At 33.6% G+C, this 23,342-nt stretch overlaps 1 protein-coding gene across 2 annotated transcripts; it reads right to left on the bottom strand.

Moving 5' to 3' along the window:
• Positions 1 to 11,224: 11,224 nt before the first annotated feature.
• On the bottom strand, positions 11,225 to 22,949 carry LOC146915260 (protein REVEILLE 6-like). Of its 2 annotated transcripts, XM_085717725.1 has the most exons (9): positions 22,671 to 22,949; positions 19,356 to 19,413; positions 14,146 to 14,269; positions 13,884 to 14,051; positions 13,619 to 13,720; positions 12,853 to 12,962; positions 12,583 to 12,642; positions 12,088 to 12,159; positions 11,225 to 11,713 (listed from the first exon to the last, which is right to left on the bottom strand). In XM_085717725.1, the coding sequence occupies exons 1-8, from the start codon at positions 22,868 to 22,870 to the stop codon at positions 12,121 to 12,123; spliced, it is 861 nt and encodes a 286-aa protein (XP_085573851.1). In that variant the 5' UTR covers positions 22,871 to 22,949; the 3' UTR covers positions 11,225 to 11,713; positions 12,088 to 12,120. The 2 variants fall into 2 exon arrangements, with proteins under 2 accessions (XP_085573851.1, XP_085573850.1); XM_085717724.1 differs by lacking the exon at positions 12,088 to 12,159.
• Positions 22,950 to 23,342: the final 393 nt, after the last annotated feature.

The raw sequence follows: 23,342 nt of genomic DNA, 5'->3' as shown, positions 1-23,342 counted from the left end.
CTAATTCCAAACGTTGATTTAATAAATAATACGAATAAATTTAAACATAAAAGATGTTACACATACTCATCAATCATACGTTCAAATAATAAATAACACATCATATTTCAGAGTGCGGAAAATACTTCAAAAATATTTCATAAAAATAAACAAGTCTGATTCTCAACCATCATTGTGGAAAATATCAAACAAATTTCAAATACTTAAACTAGTTAAAGATCAGAGCATGCGAATATTCGACTACATTAGTAATTAGATAACAACTACGGAAGTTTATCTCTGTCGCCACTTTTAAACATTCTGTGAACTAGAGCTCCTCGCCCTGAGTGTTTGTACCCCAATAGTACATACATCATAATACACAACAACAACAACAACAACAACAACAACGACGACAACAACAACAACAACAACAACAAAAGGGTGATAATATTCATCATAACATATATTGGGATGCATGATTAGTATATAAATAGGCTTAGCATCATTGATATTCATTTACAACATATTCACAGTTATTCAACAGGTTATACAATATCATTCACTCATCATCATTATCATAACCATCAGTTTCAAAACATTAAAGAAATGCACATCACATGCACAATACATCAACATTAGCACATATCACATATACCACTTATATCAGATAAACATCATATACACCTAAAATGAGTCATATGCAAATGCACTTCCTTCCTAGACCTATATGAATCCTGGTACCGGTTTCTGATCAACATTGTATGTCAGAGTTGTGTTACTGAACAAACATACATCGTAATCAACAATTGTATGTCATAGTTGTGTTACTGAACATACATACATCAATCGTCCTTCGTCATTTCTATGCAATATGATATGATACATGAAGACTCACTAACAACATATAGAAAATATATCAACAACAAATCATCTTCACAAAATAGTTTTTTTCGTCATATTACTTGTTATTATAAAACAAGTATGTCACTCGTCATTATTCGTCATTATTCAACATTATACAACATGGCTATTACTTCTTCATTCAACATTTTACAACATAGTCATTACATCATTACTCGACATCATATTACTCAACATCGTCCTTAAAACCTATGCCAAACATTAACTATCTTCATGCACTAACTGCTCAATCCTAACGACAACTCTCCATTCTTCGTTCCTCAGTTAAGTTTTTACCTCACCAATATCGTTACAGCTATTACCTTTATTCTCTCCATTTAAAACAACATTACACCATATTACCTCATTCACTCTTATCACCCTTCATTCATTCTAACTTAGGTCATTATCTCTCCAGTGATTCATTATCTTGTCTCATCGCTAATTTTACCACTACGATATTCATTAATAACATACAACTTTCTATTCCTATTCTATTCTGTCTTATCAATTCTCTTAACATCATCTATCCTCTTAAATCGACCACACTCATTTCATTTTAACCTAAGGTCATTAATTAACCAATATCATTCTTCCTAACACTATCCCCTATGTTAACTTACGCCTTTATATTTCCAATTACCTTTGTCTTATCCCTTCACCTAGCATCTTCATGTATTGACTTATCTTCTTCACAGTCTACTGCCTTAGGCCACTAAAATCATATGTTTGTTTTACTTAGTTTTTGTACTCTTTAATTTTAACTTATGTTATTAGACTTAACATTTATTCCTAGGTTCTTTTATTACCTCTGTCTCCTGTCTATGAACTATTCCTGATATAATCATTTTTTCTTCATTAATTCTCTAATTCGACCTCGCTATTTACACCATAATGATCTTGTCAAATTATCCATGAGTAACTCGACATTAATTCTAACCATGACTGACATCCCTCACCATATGCCTTTATTCAACTTACTCCCCTCTATCATCGGTTAACTACACCTCATCGTATCTTTATCATTACCATTTACTTTGACTTTTCTTCTCTTCAACCTAACAACTTTCTTACGCTCTCTCTCTCTTCATATATACTCGTCACTACATTTATCCTTTACTCTAATTTACTATTATTTTCATCTTTATTAGTTCATGAATTAACCTCTTACGACTCTTTCTACTTTACCTTCAAGTCTTTCATAAACATCATTTATTTATTAGATCGTTCATCGTCGTCATATAACATTTATACTATCATCATACCTCATCATATTACAATGTTAACATTTCATACATTGATTAACATCATATATACATTTCATATATATAGTTTACGTCTTCGTTATTTCAACATCATGTTTATAACACACCTCCATCATCAGTTGTATCTCCGTTTTCTACAACTTTTGCCCTAGTGATTGATCTTACCCTTCGCTCTCAGTCTTACGATATTTTTCACTCGATTCGTCATTCCTAATAATTTCCCCCCTATTCTTTTAGGCTCATTAAATTTAGGGTCCTATCTTCATATATATTTTCATCGTTACTATCTTCTATTGTCTTACGCCACTATCACCCGTTCATGTTTTAGACTCGCCATTTCCTTAAGGTGATCACTTCTATTTATGCCTAAACACACTTCCTCATTTAGGTATATATTTTAAGGACTCTTACTTTTAATCCTCACGCTAACGGGTTGCTTAAACTCACTAATCCTCTCATTGATGTTTTAGAGTCTACTGAAAAGGTTATGCTGAAATTTCTTGGAAAACGCAGCATGACCCACATGCGGTATATTAATCATAACTAAAGTTCTAAATATCTAAATGGAGTTCAACCAAAATAAACTGAAAGCTAACAACCATATCTAAAACTTTCATGATTACTCCCAATCCTAATTCGGAATCGAAAATGCTAGAAAAGTTGATTTTTCTAAGGTTGGGGAAAGAGAACGGCCTTTATGATCCCTGCTGACACCTGTGCAGTATTTGGATCATATCTTGAGTTCTAGATGCTTACATCGAGTCCCTTTCAAGGCTAGTGGAAGCTAACATCCTTATCTACAACTTTCATGAAGACACCTAAACCCAAATCAGAACTTAAACTTGCCAAATTGAGACAGTAAGAAACGCACGGTGACAGCAAAATCGTAGTTCTGCTGCGATTTCGCTTTTGGGAACCCTTTTCGACTCCGTTTTCCATCATATACTCTCCAAACTCGACCCTAATCTTCACCCCATGATTACCCTATCATTCAGAAACTAATTCTTCATTAACCTACTCGATTATCCATTCTTTTTATGGCTAAAAAACTTAATTGAAAAACCTAAACTAGTTTTCCTCAACTCTCATCTTTCAACTTCATCTTTTAATTCGTTCATCATAAATCTCTCATCACAATCTCACATCATAACAACAACATCATATTAATAATTAAACATCCCCATCATATATTAAGATACCCTAAAGTGCAAAGATTCTCCCCCTTACCTCAAATTATTTGAAAACGTGGCGCTTGGCTCTCTTCTCCTTAGCTAGGGTTTCCTCATATCCTCTTTTCTCGTCTCTTCTTTTCTCCGGTTCAGCAAGAGTTCTCTGTAACCCTAATTCTCCTATGTTTCCTCTTTATATAGTCACCACATGGTCCTTGCCTTCCTCACATAATTTTAAGCAGATTTGCTATTCGCACTGCTAGTTTAGTTATTTATTCTTTCTGCAACTAGACAGCCTTGTTGTTTACAACACCTGCCGTTCACACCAACAAACTCTATGCATTTACTACCTACACCTCTTCCTCATTATTCATAACTTTTATAACCCATGTAATTAAGTTAAAAATTGTTGGAACAAAATGTGTATAACATTGTGTTAGCTGGTAATTTCACTAGCCTCATTTAATGTGGTCAACATTAGTTGAATTTTACTCTTGTAGGAATCGAAGTATTTTTTCAACTTAAGGAGTTTCGAAGAAATGTTGGACTTGGTGTGAAAGGGTCTAAAACCCTTAAGGTTCGACAAGAAACGAGTCAGGGATGCAAACCCGTCGAAGTCAAGCACCTTTCGTTGTAGCGTGAAAATTCGAATTTCAAAGAGAAGCGGTTTCCTCAATGGAGAACGTGGGAGATAAGCGGTTGTCTACATGGAAGAAGTGTTGATCGTCGGATTATACTTTTTCAAGTTATTTCTTATGTATAAATAGTAGTTTTCCATAGGGAAAACGTGTCCCAAATCACCTATACATAATTCTAAAACACTCGAAATACTAGCACGAGAGAGAAAAGAGTCATAAAGAATGTATGTAATGGATTTGTGGAACCACGTTTATTTTCACAAGCACAATTTACACGGACATCAGCCCCTTCAGCGGGTGTTATCGCATCAACGGTCGTGGGAGCAACCATGACCATGCCGGTTTTGACGAAAATGGGAGTAATCGCTTCCACAACCGCTCTGACTATAACCACTCCATTGACACAACCAGAAATGAGGACCTTTGTGCCACCATTTACTGCTGGTGTACTTGTGTCTACAAGTGTTCCTACTTCTCGTAACCCTTAAGTTAGGACTAGGTTTGATGATAGGATCATAAATACATAAAACTTCTCTAAGGACTAACCGTACGGTATGCCAACTTCAATGATGGCAAATTTTCATAACAATCCTGCATTTACAGAACATGCAAATCCATTTACACTGTTTAATACGCACAATCCTTCAAGTTCTAGTGTTTTTGCCAGAAATGCTCCACCGACCATAACTATAGAATCTATGATGTTGATTGGACAAAAGATGGAAGAGAGCAATCATGACATGGTTAATTTGTTAACACAACAAATTTGTACGATGTTTAACCCTTTGATTCAAAATATGAATCAGGGTTACCAAGCATTAGCCACTCAAATGGGGAGAATAGCATATTTCTTCGCCCCTCAACAAACTGTCTATCAACGGATCCCTCAGATCCAAAATATCCCTCAAATCCTAAATACTCAACCTGTGCAAATTGTCGAAACTATCATTCAAAGACAACAACATGTGCCTCGATCTCAACCAGTCAATTAGGGAGGCTATTTCATGAACAATTTTACATGGGCCAATCTAAAATAAGTCTAAAGGAATTAGCAAGTGCCAGGAGACGAACAACTGAGTCTGTCGACGATTAATTGAACAGGTTTAGATTGTTAAAGGCAAGATGTTTTACTCAAGTGCCTGAACATGAGTTAGTCGAAATGGCCGCTGGTGGCCTAGGTTATTCCATCAGGAAGAAATTAGACACACAATACTTGAGAGATATGGCATCGGCACATTTTATTCCTATTAAGACCGATATGACTGTGGCGAAGTTGGCAGAGATCTATATTGAGCAGGTTATCATATTGCATGGTATTCTATCTAGTATTGTGTCAGATAGAGATATGGGGTTTACTTCAAAGTTTTGGGAGATTTTGCAAGAAGCTTTGTGAACTAAGTTAAGGTTGAGTTCTGCTTATCATCCTCAGACTGATGGTCAAACAGAGAGGAAAATTCAATCTTTGGAAGATTTGTGGAGAGCTTGTGTTTTGGAACAAGGAGTAAGTTAGGTTGAATGTTTTCCGTTAACTGAGTTACCAACAACAATAGTTTTCATTCGAGTACTGGGATGGCGCCTTTTGAAGCGTTGTACGGAAGGAGGTATAGGACACTGTTGTGTTGGTATGAATCGGAAGAAAGTGATATGTTACGACCGAAAGTTGTGCAGCAGACTACGGAAAAGGTTAAGATGATTCAGGAGAAGATGAAAGTGTCCCAGAGTAGGTAGAAGATTTATCATGATAAGAGAATGAAGGATATTGAATTTCAAGTTGGAGATCATGTGTTTTTGAGAGTTAAGCCTGTATCCAGTGTTGGGTGTGCCTTAAAGTGTAGGAAGTTAACATCGTGTTTTGTAGGTCCGTTTAAGATTATTGAGAAGGTTTGAGTTGTATCGTATCGGATTGTGTTACCGCCGTCATTGTCGAATCTTCATAGTGTGTTTCATGTGTCTCAACTTCGGAAGTATGTTTATGACAAATCGCATGTGATTCAAGTGGATGATTTGGAAGTAAGAGCTAATTTGACAGTTGACACTTTGCCGGTGAGGATTGAAGATCGAGAAGTTAAGAGGTAAAATGGAAAAGAGGTCGTTTTGATGAAAGTTATTTGGGTTAGAACAACCTGTGAGAGCATTACTTGGAAATCGGATAATCGGATGAAGGAATCGTATCCGAAGTTGTTTCCTTCAGATAATTTTCGAGGACGGAAATTCTGTAAGTGGGGGAGAGTAACACCCCATTTTTCGCTAGGATTATTTATTTATTTATTGTGTTTAATTGCTTGTTTGTGTGTTTGATTTGGGATTAGTGAATTTTTTGACGAGAGGGGTATTTTGGTCATTTTAGAACTAAGGCTGTTTTGGTGATGTTTGGATTAAGGATATTTTAGTGATTTTGGTGGGGTGAGTTCAGGAACGGGCCCATAATTTTAAAGTAGTGTGGGCAACACATATAATTTTACAAAAATAAAATATGTACGTGTGTATAATATCCAAATTTTATTTTTAAAAGTATAAATATACATCATATTTGTTCTCTACATTTTTTTCATATTTTAGATATATTGAATGATGTTCTCATTTTCAATGTCAATGAAAATCAACAAATTGTAAAAAAATCAAAGCTCATGATTCCTTGCGTGATAATGTACTCAAGTACCTTCTATCAAAAAATGAACCGTCTAGGGTTTTTCATTTTTGTTCTTTACTGAAATTGGGTTCTTGTTGTGCAATTTGTTGATTTGGTAAAAGCAAAGTATTATTAATTTTGATTTTTTCATAGAAAGACGGAGTGAAATATTCACTTACAAACTCACACATAAGCGAGAATCCCGAATTCGAACTCTGATCATGACATTTAGTCTAACAATAATTAATTGCATAGATGTCACATATAATTTATAATACAGACCTTAATAACTTAATTAAAGTTCATTATCATTTCCTCTTTTTGTTTCATAATATATATATATATATATATATATATATATATATATATATATATATATATATATATATTGGTATTATTTTTCGTTGTTTTTTTGTTTCTTAAGTAGTGAGGGCCAAGGCCCAAATACTCTGGTATGTGGGGTCGTCCCTGCTTTGATTATAATATGTTGATTCAAATATGTTAGAACTTCCTATATTTCATGGAGGCCATGGTAGCATCCAATTCAATTGATTAGAGAATACTAAAATCAAATTTGTTGGTGATTTCCAAAATAATGGAATCACTTTATAACTAAAAGTTGTAACTCTTCATGGGAATCATTCATATACATTGGGAATCATTCATATACATTGGAACATTATTATTTATTGATAGATAATGAACCATAGCATTGATTCAAGTAAAAAATCTGATGTATATGATCATAATCTTTGGCAAAGGGGTGTTTAATAAACCATAGCATTGATTCAAGTCAAAAATTTGATGTATAAGATCATAACCTTTAGCAATGGGGTGTTTTCTCTCATGTGAAGGGTCATATAATGCACTATAAATGTTTGGAATTTGGGCATCATTTTAAACACAAATTTTGTTACATTAACAACATAATTCTCCCTCATTCTCTTACTCTAAATCATCAATCAATTCTATAATGCATGAGTGAATTGCTGGAACCATAAATCTGTAAAATATTGTTAAGAGGTACGCTTTGTGTGATTGTGCAATACACATCAAGGAACTCATAGATCCTGAAGGGGATTCGCTGGTCATTCCTATTGCATCCAAAATACAGTTATTGGTGGGGGCGAATCAAACCTAAAGGTGAGTGTGGCAACCACATACGCTTTGAGTTTTACGTGCATAACCATTAGACTTATCAGATTTCAAGTGCAACAGCCTCTTCCCAACAATCAAAATATATAACAATCCTTAGGTTCAATTTCTATTGCTGCTTTATTGAAAGAAATGACTTCTGACTTTGTTAAGTTGGAAAAGTTTGATGGGGGGAAGAAGATGAAGTTTCTTCTTACAACACTGAAAGTGGCATACATTCTGAACATGGCAAGGCTTGTGGAGAAGGATGATGAAACCGTTGCTGAGACAAGAGACAGACAAAAATGGGATAACGATGATTACATATGCTTGGTGTAAGACCCCAAACCCCATATGCAATAATCATGCAATTAATCAAATAAATCAAAGAGTTTAGATGCTACATCTACATTTTTCCAAAACATTCATAATCTGGTTTTCATAAAAATTCGCAACGGAAGACAATCATCAAATAAAAATATCTCATTACATGCAACAATCCTCAAATACATGAGTAATAAATCTCAACATCATATCTCAGACTTCAAATACATAACCATAGTCTCCTCAAATAAAATCCAACAACGGATAAATGAAAATAAACGTTGCCCAACACCGTAATCAGAGCCTAACTAGACTCGAGCAAAAGAGAAACGAGGTAGCTCCACGCTATCCTCAAGCAACTCACTAGCAAAGCAAACTCAATCCTGCAAGCCGTCTACCCATTCATACAAATAGGCAGGCGGTCAACCAAACAGCCACTGGGGGTTAGATGATATTCCACATAATAAACATAATCAAATAAAAGCATTCAAGGATTTCAAATAAATACACATGTACATATCCAACACTCCTAGAATCCTAGCTCCACATGAATATGATCATACTCCCATCATTGCACGACAAGTTATATATACAAGCGCACAATTTCGCATAATCACAACATTCACCAAATTTCACCAATGCATATATTCACCAAGTCACATATTCAAGTATGACACATTTCACCAACGTCAAGTGCATGCAATGTTCTAGACAATTCTACATGCATGTGGTACCAATTGGATTCCGGAGATAATTTTACAATATGAATCCACTAACGTAATTTCTCTCCGATTACGTTCTTCACCAAATAACGTAGCTTCTCTCCGACTACGTTCTTCACCAAATACTCGACATGACTATCAATGCATGAACTTTCAAGTAAAGACTCGACAATGCACAAATCACCAATTCTATATTATATAATTCACTCCATCATATAATATCTTCACCAAAATTCATTTCATTATCAAGCATTTACATCCATACAATTCAACAAGTCATAATCAATAAAGAGTCATCAACATATTCATCATCAACAATAATCATCACAAGGAAACAATATCGTTTCACAAAGCACAAATCGTAAAAGACAAGCAATTCACTACATCATGATAACCAATATATTATACACCCATCAATCATTGATTTCTTCTTATTTCACCATGTTATCATGTATACAAAGTCATTTGCAAGTTATTCGATCATAAAACCTCATTTTGACAAAGTTCGTCTATTTTCACAAAATCGCCTATTTTCAATTTTTCTCAACAAAAGTAGGATTCCATGTTCTTACATACCATCAAAACATCCCCACTTATCATCTAACTTCTAAGGTAATCAATCATAGCGTTTTGGTCTCACAAGGTTCATCCATTTCTCAAAATTTCTAAAGTCTGTCTCCTTTTTCTTCATTTTTCAAAGCCAATTCATTTTCAAGACAAAGCTATGATAAATCACTCTTAGAAGTTCAATTACACTCCATCTAATTAGATTTAGGCGTTTAGGATCCATTGATATACTTAAAAAGTACTAAAAAACATGAAAAATCGGGGTTTCCAGACACAGAGGGGCTACCACGGTCATGCCAACAGGTGGCACGGTCGTGTCATCCTTAACAGCATGACACACTCAAACACTTAGACCATTGATACACACTCAAAAACATATTTTCACAACCCAAAACAACTTAATTCATCTCACCCCAAAATGACTTAGTTCACAAAAGTGCTTAAAACGACTTTTGACACAAAAACCCAATTTTCTCCCAAACGATTCCTCACCAAAACACATTGATTGAAAACATAAATTCTCCTCTATTCAATTCATCATAACAACTCTATTAATCCACTCAAATTCATCAAAATCAAACTTCTCCACTTTTAACTCATTTTCACAAAAGTCATAAAAACACAACAACTTAACCACAACAACACATTTATCATCACCCAATCCATGAATTATTATCATCAACATATACCCAACAACATTCTTAGCATATAAATCATGAATTCATCACAATTCAACAACAACATCATCGTTATCACCAATTTAAACTAAAACCTCAAAGTATTCATTTTAGCACATAACAACAATGAAGTTTAAACACTAACAACAAGTTTATAACAAATTTCACATACCCAAATTTACCACATATTATGAGCACGAAAATTAACAACCAAAATCATAATTCACTCAAAACAATTATGACCCATAAGTGAAAAAGAAGATTATAGCTTATTTAGTAGAATAACCCTAACTACCCTTACCTTGTATCCTCAAAAGCTAAGATAATTTCCAAGAATCTTCACTCTCTCTAGCCTATCTATTTGTGAGGATGTGTAATGAATGACAAAACCCTAATTTCCTCTCATAAGTTATATATTTATACCTCAATAATGGGCTAGGGTAACTATATTCATAATAGGCCACAAAACTCTTACCACTTAATTCTAAAAAGTTACTACAGACTTGATCTCATCTCATTATTTTACCATCTCAAAATAATTACTACTAGTTACCTCTAACATAGTAAAAATAACTACTCACACTAAAAACGCTAAAATACTATTCCTTCCAAAATTACTAATTTACCCATACTCGCTAAATGACCAAAATACCCTAAGTCTTAAAAATGACTAAAATACTCTTCTAGGCCAAAAATCCACTAATCCCAAATCAAATACATAAACAAGCAATTAAACACATATAAACACATATATTAAATAAATATAATAATCATAGCGATAAACAGGCTGTTACACTTGGGACATATCCTGAATGGTATATCTGACTCTATTCAATATCTACCAGAGCAGCCTTTCTGCAAAGGACTTGTAAGACAAATAGGAGACCAGATACATGCGTAAAGACGCAAAAAGTAAGAAATTCCTTGTCTCGCATTTTAATAATTACAAAATGGTAGATGATAAGTCTCTTATGGAACAATTATATGAGATTGAACGTATTCTTAACAACTACAAACAACATAACATGAATATGGATGAAACAATCATTGTATCATCCATAATTGACAAACTTCCTCCTTCATGGAAAGATTTCAAACGATCTTCACTGCCTGGTGTCAAAACGCTCACTGTGGATCTGTGACTTGGTATATTTTTAATAGTTTTAACGGCGGAGTACTCACAGGTGTTAGGTTAATTTAGAATGAAAGCCTAGACAACAGTACAAACAGTATCTAGGGTACTGTATATAAGTTTTGTCCTCTTTAAATAACAAATGTTAGTTATCAATTTGAACCTATCACCTGCAATTTCTTTGTTCTTTCTTCAAACTACAAAACCACCTATGAAATAATTTCACAAAGCTATACATTTCTACATTTTTATTGTCTATTATAATAGATCGTTTTATATATACACGACACTTCCAACTGAATGAAGAGAATCAAGGCTTTTGTTAGCTTCAACAGCAATTACAAACTAGTACAAGATCTTGTGACTGGAACCTCTCAGCTTGTGAACTTTCCAATGCACCTTACCTAATGCAAAATTATGGATTCCAGTTGCTGAAAACATTAACCAATCTTATGGATCCAATCCCATCTAATTAAGTAGTAGCACTCTTCAATGGCTCGTCGTGTATCGGTCTATCTGGATTGAGATAGCTGTTTGTCTCTAGATCAACTTCATGGGATGAAAGCAGCTTTTTCTGCAAGAAATTTGCGGCATCCTCATCAGTCATCAGGAAAAAAGGCACACAATCATATAAAAAGGCTTAAAATGCAGTTTTTGTCTCCTTATGTTACTATATCCGCAACTTTGGTGCACTATTTTTCCACCGCAATATCAGTCCCCCTATTTTACAAAATTTGCAATTTTGGTCTACTCCCATTTCGGCCTTCAATTTGGTTGACATGACACCTCATTAAATGACGTGGAGATGTCCACTGTGATGATGTGGCAGTCACATCAGATTTTCATTTTATTTAAAATCACTTAAATCTTATATTTGATTCTCTTAAATAAAAATGACCCAAAATATACGACTTCAATCAGCGGTTAAAGATCAGCATTGATACTTACTTCTAATGCAGATTGCAATCACCTGAGGTATGCCTAAATAACATTCACCTCCCCCTCAGGTCTATTTAAACCCTGTAGTTTTACAAAAGAGATGAGAGGTGGTGAGTGAAATTTGGGCGTCTTTTGTAAAATGGAAAGGTATGTGACATATTTCAAGGGAGGTGAACACAATTTACGATTATTTCTAAATTCCAATATTCCTACAAAAGAAATTGACGGTACATTCCGCTTTTATTTCCTTTCATGATATGACAAAAAATTCACTAAGTTGAGAGGAAAAATTACAGACTAGGAGATGTCATGAAATAGCACTCCAAAAAATCATACTCCGATTCAGACCAGTAATTAAAAAAAAAGAGAGAAAATAATTATAATAGTGTACCATAATGAACTATAGGAATGTTTCTACAATGGTCTAGTAGAGGCATGTACAACTCATCGAAACATAGTTCATATTTTTTAACAATCTAAAAGATCAGTGGCATGAATACTTACATGATCCTCAAAATCTGGGCTAGTTAAATTGATGGACAGGTTTCTCATCAACAGAAGCACCTATACAGAACCAAGACCATACATTTGTAAGCACATTTGGACAGCCACAAATTTCATTTACACAATTATCACACAGGTCAATGATAAATCAGGTGTAATAAAGCGTCTATGTTATTTCAAAATATAGATATTAATTGTCAGGCATTTTAAAAATTAATTTGTTATTACTAAGTACAACCGAATCAAATCAAGCTGACAGAACAACAATACCGTCTCAACATCTATACGGTCCATCTGTTTGAGTTTCTGTAAATGCTCAGATGCTTCTGGGTCAAATACACTGCCAATGAAGTTGTATACTTGAGAAAAATCCGGAAGAACTGCATTAAAAATAAAATAAAATAAAAGTCATTACAATGCTGAATAAACTATCAAGAATCAAAAATATAGTAAATATGCGGTACTCTCAATATACAGATCTTGGCATAATCATAGATTTGAGATAAGCCTTTATACCATCTCAAAATTTGGAGACATGACCTAACACAACCTACATAACTTCCTTTTGAATGCCTAAGCTCTAATTGTCTTTTTCAGACGATACTTCTAGCCATTGTAGGTGGATGATCCGGGTAGGTTTTGATATCAACTAGTGTTTTGTCTAACTCAACCTCTCAAATCAGATAATTAGGTGAGGGTTGTCCAGTCTTCTAAGCAGTTAAGCACTACCTAGGCAATATATCTAGTTGATGTAGGATTCTCAACACACCCTTCTACGCTCAAGACTGAATATCTGATGCGATTAATGAGGGTAGAATAACAAGATCATAACACTTTCAAACAAGTTGGTTAAATTAAGTTACTAGAAACCCCATATACCATGGCTTTTAGATATGAAATTGGCGTCAAGCATACAAATATTTAACACATGCCTATTTCAGAAAAAACTATGACAACACATAACCTTGCACTGCTTACATGAAACTGCAAAAGGAAATCAACTTGAAATTATAAAGGGAAATCATTAAAGTCTTGCCTCTCAAAGGAAGGCTTTTATTCACTTGATCATTAGATTCACCAACCGGCCGCCCTTTTGGAGTACTTTCGGTGCTACTGCAAGAATTATTCACCTTTGGCACTGCAAAAGGCACGATGTTGCAAACAAAAGAAAGTAGTCAGATCATTTTCTTGAGGTTACAAGTTCCTACTATCATGAATAAAATTGCAATTATTTTTAAGGACAATATCAAAATTATATACAAGCAAAATCCTAAGCTCCAAAGACTTGTAGCACTAAATACCATGTAACAAATTGGTGTTTTGCAACGTGTTGTTTGACCAGGAAGACACCACAGTGTTCATAATAGGAGTTTCAAGCATTGGTATGGATTCATTTTTCATTATATATCCAGGCTCAAGCAAAGCCGGTGAAGATTGAAAAGATCCTGGTAATTGTCCGAGTACAGGAGCTGTCAAATATTAAATACAAATCATTAGAAAGAACTGTAGTTATATTGTCTCACAGGAAAAATATATATTTATATATATGGTAAAGATTATTACCACTTTTGGAAGCTTTTTGAGGATAGGGATGGGCAGCTTTTCTTTTAGGTCTGGGTGGAGGAAGATGTTCATTGGCTCCACTCTTCTGAACTTTTAGAAAGTATTTTTGTGCATGGCTACGTATCTACAAAGTCAGCAGGAAGTATTCTTTTAGTCCTTCTTAACATGAGCCATGCATACAACATATAAACATGAAAAATATAACACAAGCCCCAAGCCCCAAACAAAAACATTAATATCTTTCAAGACACTCAATCAATAGACAAGCATAGATATTTTTGTACATGTGTATGGAAGGAAAAAAAAATACTAATATAGTTCACTGCAATCATTGTGGTTGGTTCATTTATCATGGTATCAAGTCATGTATGATTACGTAGTAAGTACTTAAATTGTTTAGCACATGCCATGATGGGCCAGTGTTCTGATAGACCAACCCTCCACTGCGTGAAACCCTTAACCATTGGATATAAATCATGGCACAGGAATTTCGTGTCATGTCTAGGTGAAGAATAAACGAGAAATTCACGAGAAAGGGATGAATGTGAAAGAAAGGGAAGGAATAGAGCCACAATGTTTGGGTCAATCTGGTAACCTAAAGGGCCAAGCCTATCTAATAAAGAAAAGAAATGGCCTCACACAAAAAAGGTTGCACCTGATTCTTGGAGTAATAATAAGTTTTGTGCAGAAAATCACATGGCAAATGATGCTATAGTAGCGACAATAGGCCTCTCTCAATCTCTCCTTTTATCTATACCTTACATTCTCCAAATTATCTGGCTAACTCGCCTACTACCTCACTCAATCACACGGGATTATCTATTACTCCCTAGAATTTCACCTTGTCCTCATGGTAAATAAGATTGCCCACTTACAGCTCCCTTGTTTCGCGGGTGCCAAACCATGTGTTACTATCAGGAATTGGGAATTGTCCTAACTGGATAATGTTAGATATAGAATAAAGGAGAGTCGGTTAGTGAGGTTAGGTAGCTAGTTATTTGAGAGCTGGGAAAACATCAATCAGCATAGAAAGTATAGATAGACCCTCAATACTCTTCAATTTATGCTAATAATCAAAAGAATTCATCCCTCGTTTCTCTAAAAAATGTATGTTTGTGTCAGCATGAAACTCGCATCATACCTGAAATGAATTTCAAATTGAAGCGCCTTAACAACCAAACAACCTTTCCACTCTTCAAAACAGGATAAAAAATCAACTTTCTAATGAACCAGGGATTAACAAACCATTCCTACTAGAGCAGTCGGGCATGATATGTTAGTGAACATTGATGAGAATATGGTCTAATAACACATCGTGTGCGGGAAGGGGAGGTAAAGATGTGCGTCTTTTGACATGTAATTTCAACATGCTTTAGCATTACTAAATCATGGATTTTCTCCCACCTTTTTTTATTTGAATTCACATAGACACGAATATATATATATATATATATATATATATATATATATATATATATATATATAGGGGGCATATCACATGAGAATGATATTTATATGTGAGAATGGTAGGAATAAATTGTGGCCATCAGATTAAAAAGGAAAGGCTGAGATTAAAAGATAGGTTAAGTGGGTTGTTGTACCCAATCTCCAAATTCATTCACGCATTCTCTTCCTGCTTCTCTCTTCTTGTGACTCTTCTTCTCCTCACCTTCCACCACCAAGGAGGACGTCGCCGCTGCTTTCCCCTCCTTCACCAGTTCCGCCGCATGTTCTTCCCCCGCCGCCGTCGGTTATTTCCCTCTGCCGTCGTCGGTTCTCTTTGTTCTTAATACTTCTTCTTCTTCTCTCATCTCTGTGTCACTTGTCTCTATGTGTTGGGTTGAAATTCATTGAAATTGAAGCAAAAATAACAGATCCATTACAATGACTGTAAGCGGGGATGGCACAAGATCAGTCAAGAATACAAAATTCAACAATAAATTTTCAGATTTATTAATTTGTTGTTTTCCAAAAAAAAGAAAATAACATAATAATTGGGAAAACAAATTTGTATTGTAAATTCGAGTTCTGGGCTGTTTTGAATAGAGGAATGAATGAATTTGTGTTGTAATTAGAGGAAGAAGATGAGTGGTTCGGGGAAGAATTTGATGGGGGAGAAGAGAACACGAGAAGACAGTTTGGAGATTGGGTACAACAACCCACTTAACCTATCTTTTAATCTCAGCCTTTCCTTTTTAATCTGATGGCCACAATTTATTCCTACCATTCTCACATATAAATATCATTCTCATGTGATATGCCCCCTATATATATATATATATATATATATATATATATATATATATATATATATATATATATATATATATATATATATATATATGAGTCAGGATCCGTTGACACCAGGTGTCAACGGATTCGTCGACACCAAATCTCAACCATTTATTTTATTTGATCAATGGTTAAATATAGTGTCACATTTTTATTTATTGTGTACCATTTCTTTCAATCACACACTATTATTGTTTTCAATAATTTACAAAACCGAAAATGGAAACATGATCATATCATGATCCTGCTCATTCTCTTGACTGACTGCAAAATAACTGGATAATTAAAATAGTTCCAAGATATCATCGTTTAGAATGCATTGGAAATAATTGCATATGAATGTAAAAATATGGTTAATTAGTTCACAGTTTTATTTCGTGAGTAACTTTCTCTCCATCACATGTTATAATTTTTTTCAATCATTGAAAAACATGGTTGCTATACGTCTCTATCCCCTTATGGTTAGTTCCTCGCATGGATTCAAGGCCAAGAAGACAATCTATGCCAGATTTATGAAAATAATAGCAATTGGAGATAAAGGTAGTAAATCTAAGGAGATGAAAGTAGTAAATCTAAGATTCCAGAAAAGTATTTTTGATGAGTTTCATTTTATTGATGAAATTTTAGGTTTGACATTTGAGTTTCTAAAATAATACAGTTTGTTGATAATAATTTTGAAATAGATTTTAGCTTAATAAATCACAATCCTCCATTAGTATTTGAACCGGTAAAATGAATTTAAATGAGAAGAAGTTGTAATTTTCATTTGGAATAAGAGACCAATGGTTTAGATGGGAAATCTGAGCAATCATCATAATAATGATAAGAAAAACCAGCAAGTGTACCTAGTGGTGAAGGAGATGAATAGAGGAGTTTTAATTAGTGCTGCTTTTAATTTTGAATACAGGACTTTTAATTTCAAAAACCATTAAATTAGAAGGAGATGAATGAAAACCATAGATAACGTAAGAACGAAAGATTGAAGACAGGAGAAGCGTGTATGCTTAGGTTCGTTTAGGAAACAAGAGGATTTTTAGGAAAGGAGATATGAAATACTGAATGCCCACATTAAGATTTTGATAAATGATTATTGACCTTTAGATTAAAAGAAATGAACGTTTAAGATTTGGTGTCAACGAATCCGTTGACACCTGGTGTCAACGGATCCTGACTCTATATATATATATATATATATATATATATATATATATATATATATATATATATATATATATATATATATGGGATTTGCTAGAACACACCCACTAGTTTATATGTGGGAGTGTTTTAGCAAGCTACACCTTAAGGTGTATTTAACTACTTTTTAGTTATAACTTGCTAAAACACATCTTCTAAAAAATAAGTGGGTGTATCCTAGCAAATGCCTATAGGAGTTGCTAACATACACCCACTTATTTTTTAGAAGGTGTGTTTTAGCAACATTCACCTTAAGGTGTATTTAACAACTTTTTAGTTATATCTTTGCTAAAACACACCTTAATAAAAACTAGTGGGTGTATCCTAGCAAACCCCTATATATATATATATATATATATATATATATATATATATATATATATATATATATATATACACACACACACATACATACATATGAGTCAGGATCCGTTGACACCAAATCTCAACCCTCCATTTAAGTTTGATCAAAGGCTCTTAATTTTCAATTAATGGTCTCTAGAAATGGCCAAATTTATTGATGTACTGAATCTCAATCTTTATTTTTATTTTCGGCAAATGAATCTCGCTCTTAATCGTATATTATTGAGTGAAATCTTGTTTGTGCTCGCCGATCTCAAATTACACAATTAATCCTTATTGGCTCATGATTTTTTCATGTTTCAGCAAATTGATTTTTTTTACACAATATTATTGTTCAGTCATTGAAAAAATCAAATTGAAAACATTGTCTACATCTCCTTGCCCTCTTGGCTAATAGTTCGTACAGCACCGAAGACAATTTTTACCAAATTCATGATAACCATGATAATTTGAGAGGAATATAGTGAACGTAGGACTGTGTTGGATGGGTTTGCTTCTATCTATCAGTTTATGTGCTTAACAAAGATTGAATTCGGTTCAAAAAAATAAATACTCCTAGGATTGTATCGTTCAAAATTAATTGAATATAAATAAAATTAATTGTATGATTTTGATAAATTGGAAAACCCTTTAAATTGAATTGTGGCCAATTTCTCAAGTCGAGAAAAATCAAGAATTTTCTTTAAAAGGTATGAATAGATGTGATTGTGTAATTGAGATCTGAGAGGATAACGAATAGACTTTCAGATCAGGAGAAAAAGGCTCACGAGAATAAATTTAATAAGCAATTATGTACCTTTGGATTAAATTAAATAGATAAACGGTCAAGATTTGGTGTCAACGAATCCGTTGACACCAGGTGTCAACGGATCCTAACTATATATATATATATATATATATATATATATATATATATATATATATATATATATATATATATATATATATATATATATATATATATATATATATATATATATATATATATATATAAGTTCTTTTCATGGGTCTGTTGATTTGGCTCCCAAGCACCAGTAACAAAAAATTTGTAAGGAAAACGAGATGAGTGAACACATACAAGTTGCAAACTAAAATGAAAGGTGTAGACTTAAAGCAGGAAATGTTTAAGATAGTGATATCGATGCACTTCTGGTCCTTTACAGGAGGAGATGCTCAGGGCGCGATAAAGCTCGTTACAAGACCGAGAAAGCTCATCAGTGGAAGAAACGTGTCATGTCGTCTCGATTTCTCAGTTAATAATTATTAATATCTCCCATAGATTGAGACTTATAGATTTCAAGTAAGGGAGGCCGATTGACAACAGGTCGGTGAAGAATTTTTCATGAATTTGAAATTACCTGTATAACAGTCTTCGATCCAACAAATGCTTCAATTTTTTTCCAATCACGGTCAAACCTGGACAAAGGAATAAGGGAATAATAAATATGAGAATAATACAAAATGGAGACACCAAAAATGAGAAAGGAAAGGACCGCAACTACCACATTTATCGAAAGGAATTCGTTTCGACCTTGCAATGCAATGATTTACATCACTCAAGTTATCATCATAATTAAAGTAAAAAAGTTATAATTTGATTTGTATATATGGTAAGAAAAAAATGCATATATTTTAAAAAGTGAAGGTTGATAGAAAGTGTTTATCGACCTTTACATTTGTTACAAGAAAATGTTAGCGTTTATGGTTCTATTCGGTGCCTTCAGATGTTTCAAGAATGTTTTATTACGGAAAGGCAAAGAGATACACAGCTTTGTATTTTATAGCCACTTTGGCTAACTTGTTTCTTCTTTTTACTTTTCAGGAGGGATTCTTATTTCCCAATTGATGTATTTTCTATTTCTTCTCTCTATCGTAATTTCTTTTACGAAAAAGGAAAAAATCTTCCTAATATGACACAAAATTATAGTAACCATCCAGAGTAACACAGCTTCATGTCATTTTGTTTTGTTTAATGGAAGAATAAAATATTTACTTTGCTACTACAATTCTAAGTCCCACGTATACACATTCTAGGTGTATTTATTTTAAATGAAGATAATCTCCATAACATTCTGATGCTAATACAGATTAATTAGTCAAATAATCCTTTTTTTTTTAGACATTTTCCGAATATATTTTTATTCAGATGCCATATTACACCTAGGTTCAATTAGATCTAGTCTCCATTTATTTGTTTTCGTAAGGAAAAACAAATTGTCCATTCTAATCAAAAGAAGGAATGTCGGAAAATGAAAATAGAAAATAATAGTTCAAACAGCTAACTTCACTTTGACCGAGTGCCACTGAGAAAAGGGAAAGTACTACTGGTCAACTGGGAAACGGGAGCGATTTTCAACCAGTTAAACACAATCATAATTTCAATATAAGTAGCACGAGTATTCCATTTCAAGTGGAACATATAGCTAATGATCATTTCCCCATTCCCTCTCCTTAACAACTAAAATCAAACCTCTGTCCTTATGCTATAACTTTTCCAATTGATATCTCAAATTCATGCCCTTCAGCGTAGCTTACACGCCAGGGCTTGAACCAAAAGTGGAATTTGACACCATAACGACAAAATAAATACGTAAACTGACAAAAACAGTTCAAAAAATATATATAATCAGTTCTCAAAACCATTTTTGATACTCTATTACAAAACAACTCATACACATCTTCATCTTTTCTGTGATAAACATTAGGAAACTAAAAGGACCAGTTTGGTTCACGAAATTATCTCTGTTGGCATTTCCTATTTTCATTATTAATCTAGAAAATATCACCTTATGTTTACTTTATCAAAGATCAGTATTTTCCACAGAAGTTGGTGTAAATACCAAAATAGTGTTGTCAAAATATCATTTGCACATTTTATTTTTAAAAAAAAAAGATCTGACAAATTTAGCAAGGCCAAACAACCATTTTAGTCCCTAAATGTATCAAAATTGACCGACGAGGACTAAATTGCCCAACGAAGACTAAACTGACTACCTAAACAAAAATTTGAAGACCAGAATAACTAATAAAAAAGACAATTGAGGATGTTTTGCAATTTCGATAGCTTCAAAGACCAATAAGAATCTCTGAATCGGCGAATTACACTTCGAGGGACCAAAATGATGGTTTGCCCATTTTAATAATTAAGGGAAACTAGGTAATGAAAACATAAAATCAAACAAACCCTTAATTCACAATTGTTTCACTGTGTTAACTAACTCAAATTAAAAATGAGGAAAATGCTAACGAGTGTCGAGAGCCCTTGATGCATTGGTTAAACAATCAAAAGAGGTAAGTATGTATCGGAAAAAGTTGTATTTAGTATTATATTGACAAGTGTTTGACTTGTATTTTGAACATAATTTTCATTTTATAGGTTCCTTAACCAATGCCCTTAAGACACTCGTTGGCAAGACCTTAAAAATAATCAAACTTTACCCTAGCCATTTATCACTTAGAATCCAACAACTTTAAAGTCATAAAGAAATCCCCAATTCAAAAACCCTAAATTCATGGACTAAATTGACCAACGAGGACTAAATTGAACATTTGAAGACCAAAATGACTAATTAAAAAGACAATTCTCCCTCAAAAAAATATAATTAAAAAGACACTCGTGAATGTGTTTGCAATTTCGATAGATTCAAGGACCAATGTGACAACCAGTTACACTTCGAGGGACCAAAATGATGGTTTGCCCATTTTAGTAATTAAGGCAACTAGGTAATAAAAACATAAATTGCTAATGAATGCCCTTGCGTTGGTGAACAAACAAAACTCAAAAGATGAGTTTGTATGGGAAAATATTGACTAGTGTTTGACTTGAATTTCAACAAAATTTTCCTTTAATAGGTTCCTTAACTAATACCCTAAGGACACTCGTTAGCAAAACCTTGGTCTACAGAAGAACACAACTGCGAGGTCCCGACTTTGAATCCAAGAGAAAGTATGGAAGCCTAGCAATATTGATATTGTCAGTTGAGCCAGGTCTTACGAACATAAATAATCAAACTTAACACTAGCCATTAATCATTCTACTCAAACATCTTCAAATTCATAAATAAATCAAAAATCCTCACTTCCATAAAAACCTAAATTTCACACCTTTGCACACAATTCACCACATAAAACTAACAAAACCATCTCTAAACACTCATTTCAACTTAACAATACTAAAGTTCAATTACAAAATTTTCTTAAGCAAAAAAAAAATGCTATAAGAATAAAAGTAAAAAAATAAAACTTGACCCTACCCATTTATCAATCTATGAAGCACGGACACTTCTCAGATTATCCGTGTCCTAGTGTCAGACACGTGTCGTGTCCAACACCGACACATATAATTACAGTGAATTATGTGATTTTCTCAAATTTTAGCGGTGACGGCGTATCCGAATCCGTGCTTCATAGTTTATCATTTCCATTCTAACATCTTCAAATTCATAAAAAAAAAAAAAAAAAAAAAAAAATAAACTACCCTAATTCCAAAAAAAAACCTAATTTCCACACCTTTGCAACCAATTCACCATATAAAACTAACAAAACCGTCACTGTACACTCACAGCCACTAACTAAAATATCAATTTAACACAAAAATTCATATGCAATAAAAATTGTAAAATAAATGCATAAAAATGTAAAAAAGGAAAAAGCAAAAAAAAAGTGAACATTACAATTGAAGAGCTTCAAGAAACTTGTCATGTTCAGGTTCAGTCCAATTTTCTCTAGACTTGGTTATCGTGTACGGCTTCCTGATCTTCTTGGAGGCGTCTTCCGACGAGTTCACGGCGGCGAAGGGGCCAAAACCCGGTAGAGCCATACTGGTCGGATCCAGGCAGAAACCTTCTGGCGGGTTCGGGTTTTTGGATACCATTTTTGGAAGGTTTTAGAGAGAGAAAGTTGAAGAGAGAGAGAGAGAGAGAGAGAGAGAGAGAGAGTTTTGTTTGGTCGTTGAAAGGTTAAGGTTTGGTGTGTTGATGTAATGTGGTTTGGGTTTGGTGTGGGATTGGACCAATGGTTGAATGCCACGATGGTATGTTACAAACTTACAGAGTAAAGTTTGGTGTTTGTTTGAATACTAAAAATGAATGATAACCACACTCACTTTTCAACACTATCTCGTATTCATTCTTTGATTGGATGAAATCAATATATTTCACTATTTTGTGTGAATTCAATTTATATGAAGTAAGAGTAGGTATTAACGATCCTTCAAAAAAAGAATTTAACGATAAATGTCATCTTGAGGACCAAGGTTTGAAGAAAATATTTATATGAAGTAAAAATAATTTGAAAATTAATATCAACAAAAAAATATATGTAACCTTGATTAATTATATAATATG

The sequence above is a fragment of the Medicago sativa genome, chromosome 6 (genome assembly GCF_051527215.1).
Source record: "Medicago sativa cultivar Bolivia chromosome 6, Bolivia_mono, whole genome shotgun sequence".
NCBI lineage: Eukaryota > Viridiplantae > Streptophyta > Magnoliopsida > Fabales > Fabaceae > Medicago > Medicago sativa.
This window is presented reverse-complemented; position numbering and strand designations above follow the sequence as displayed.

Bases quoted from the DNA above. Each gene is read 5' to 3' on its own strand.
- LOC146915260 (XM_085717724.1), bottom strand. From the start codon at position 22,870: ATGGTATCCAAAAACCCGAACCCGCCAGAAGGTTTCTGCCTGGATCCG. The intron at 12,963-13,618 runs GCAAGACTTTAA...TTTTTAATGCAG, and splicing joins TAAAAGCCTTCCTTTGAGAG to TTCTTCCGGATTTTTCTCAA. The intron at 12,643-12,852 runs GTATTGTTGTTC...GGTTCTGTATAG, and splicing joins ACCGTATAGATGTTGAGACG to GTGCTTCTGTTGATGAGAAA.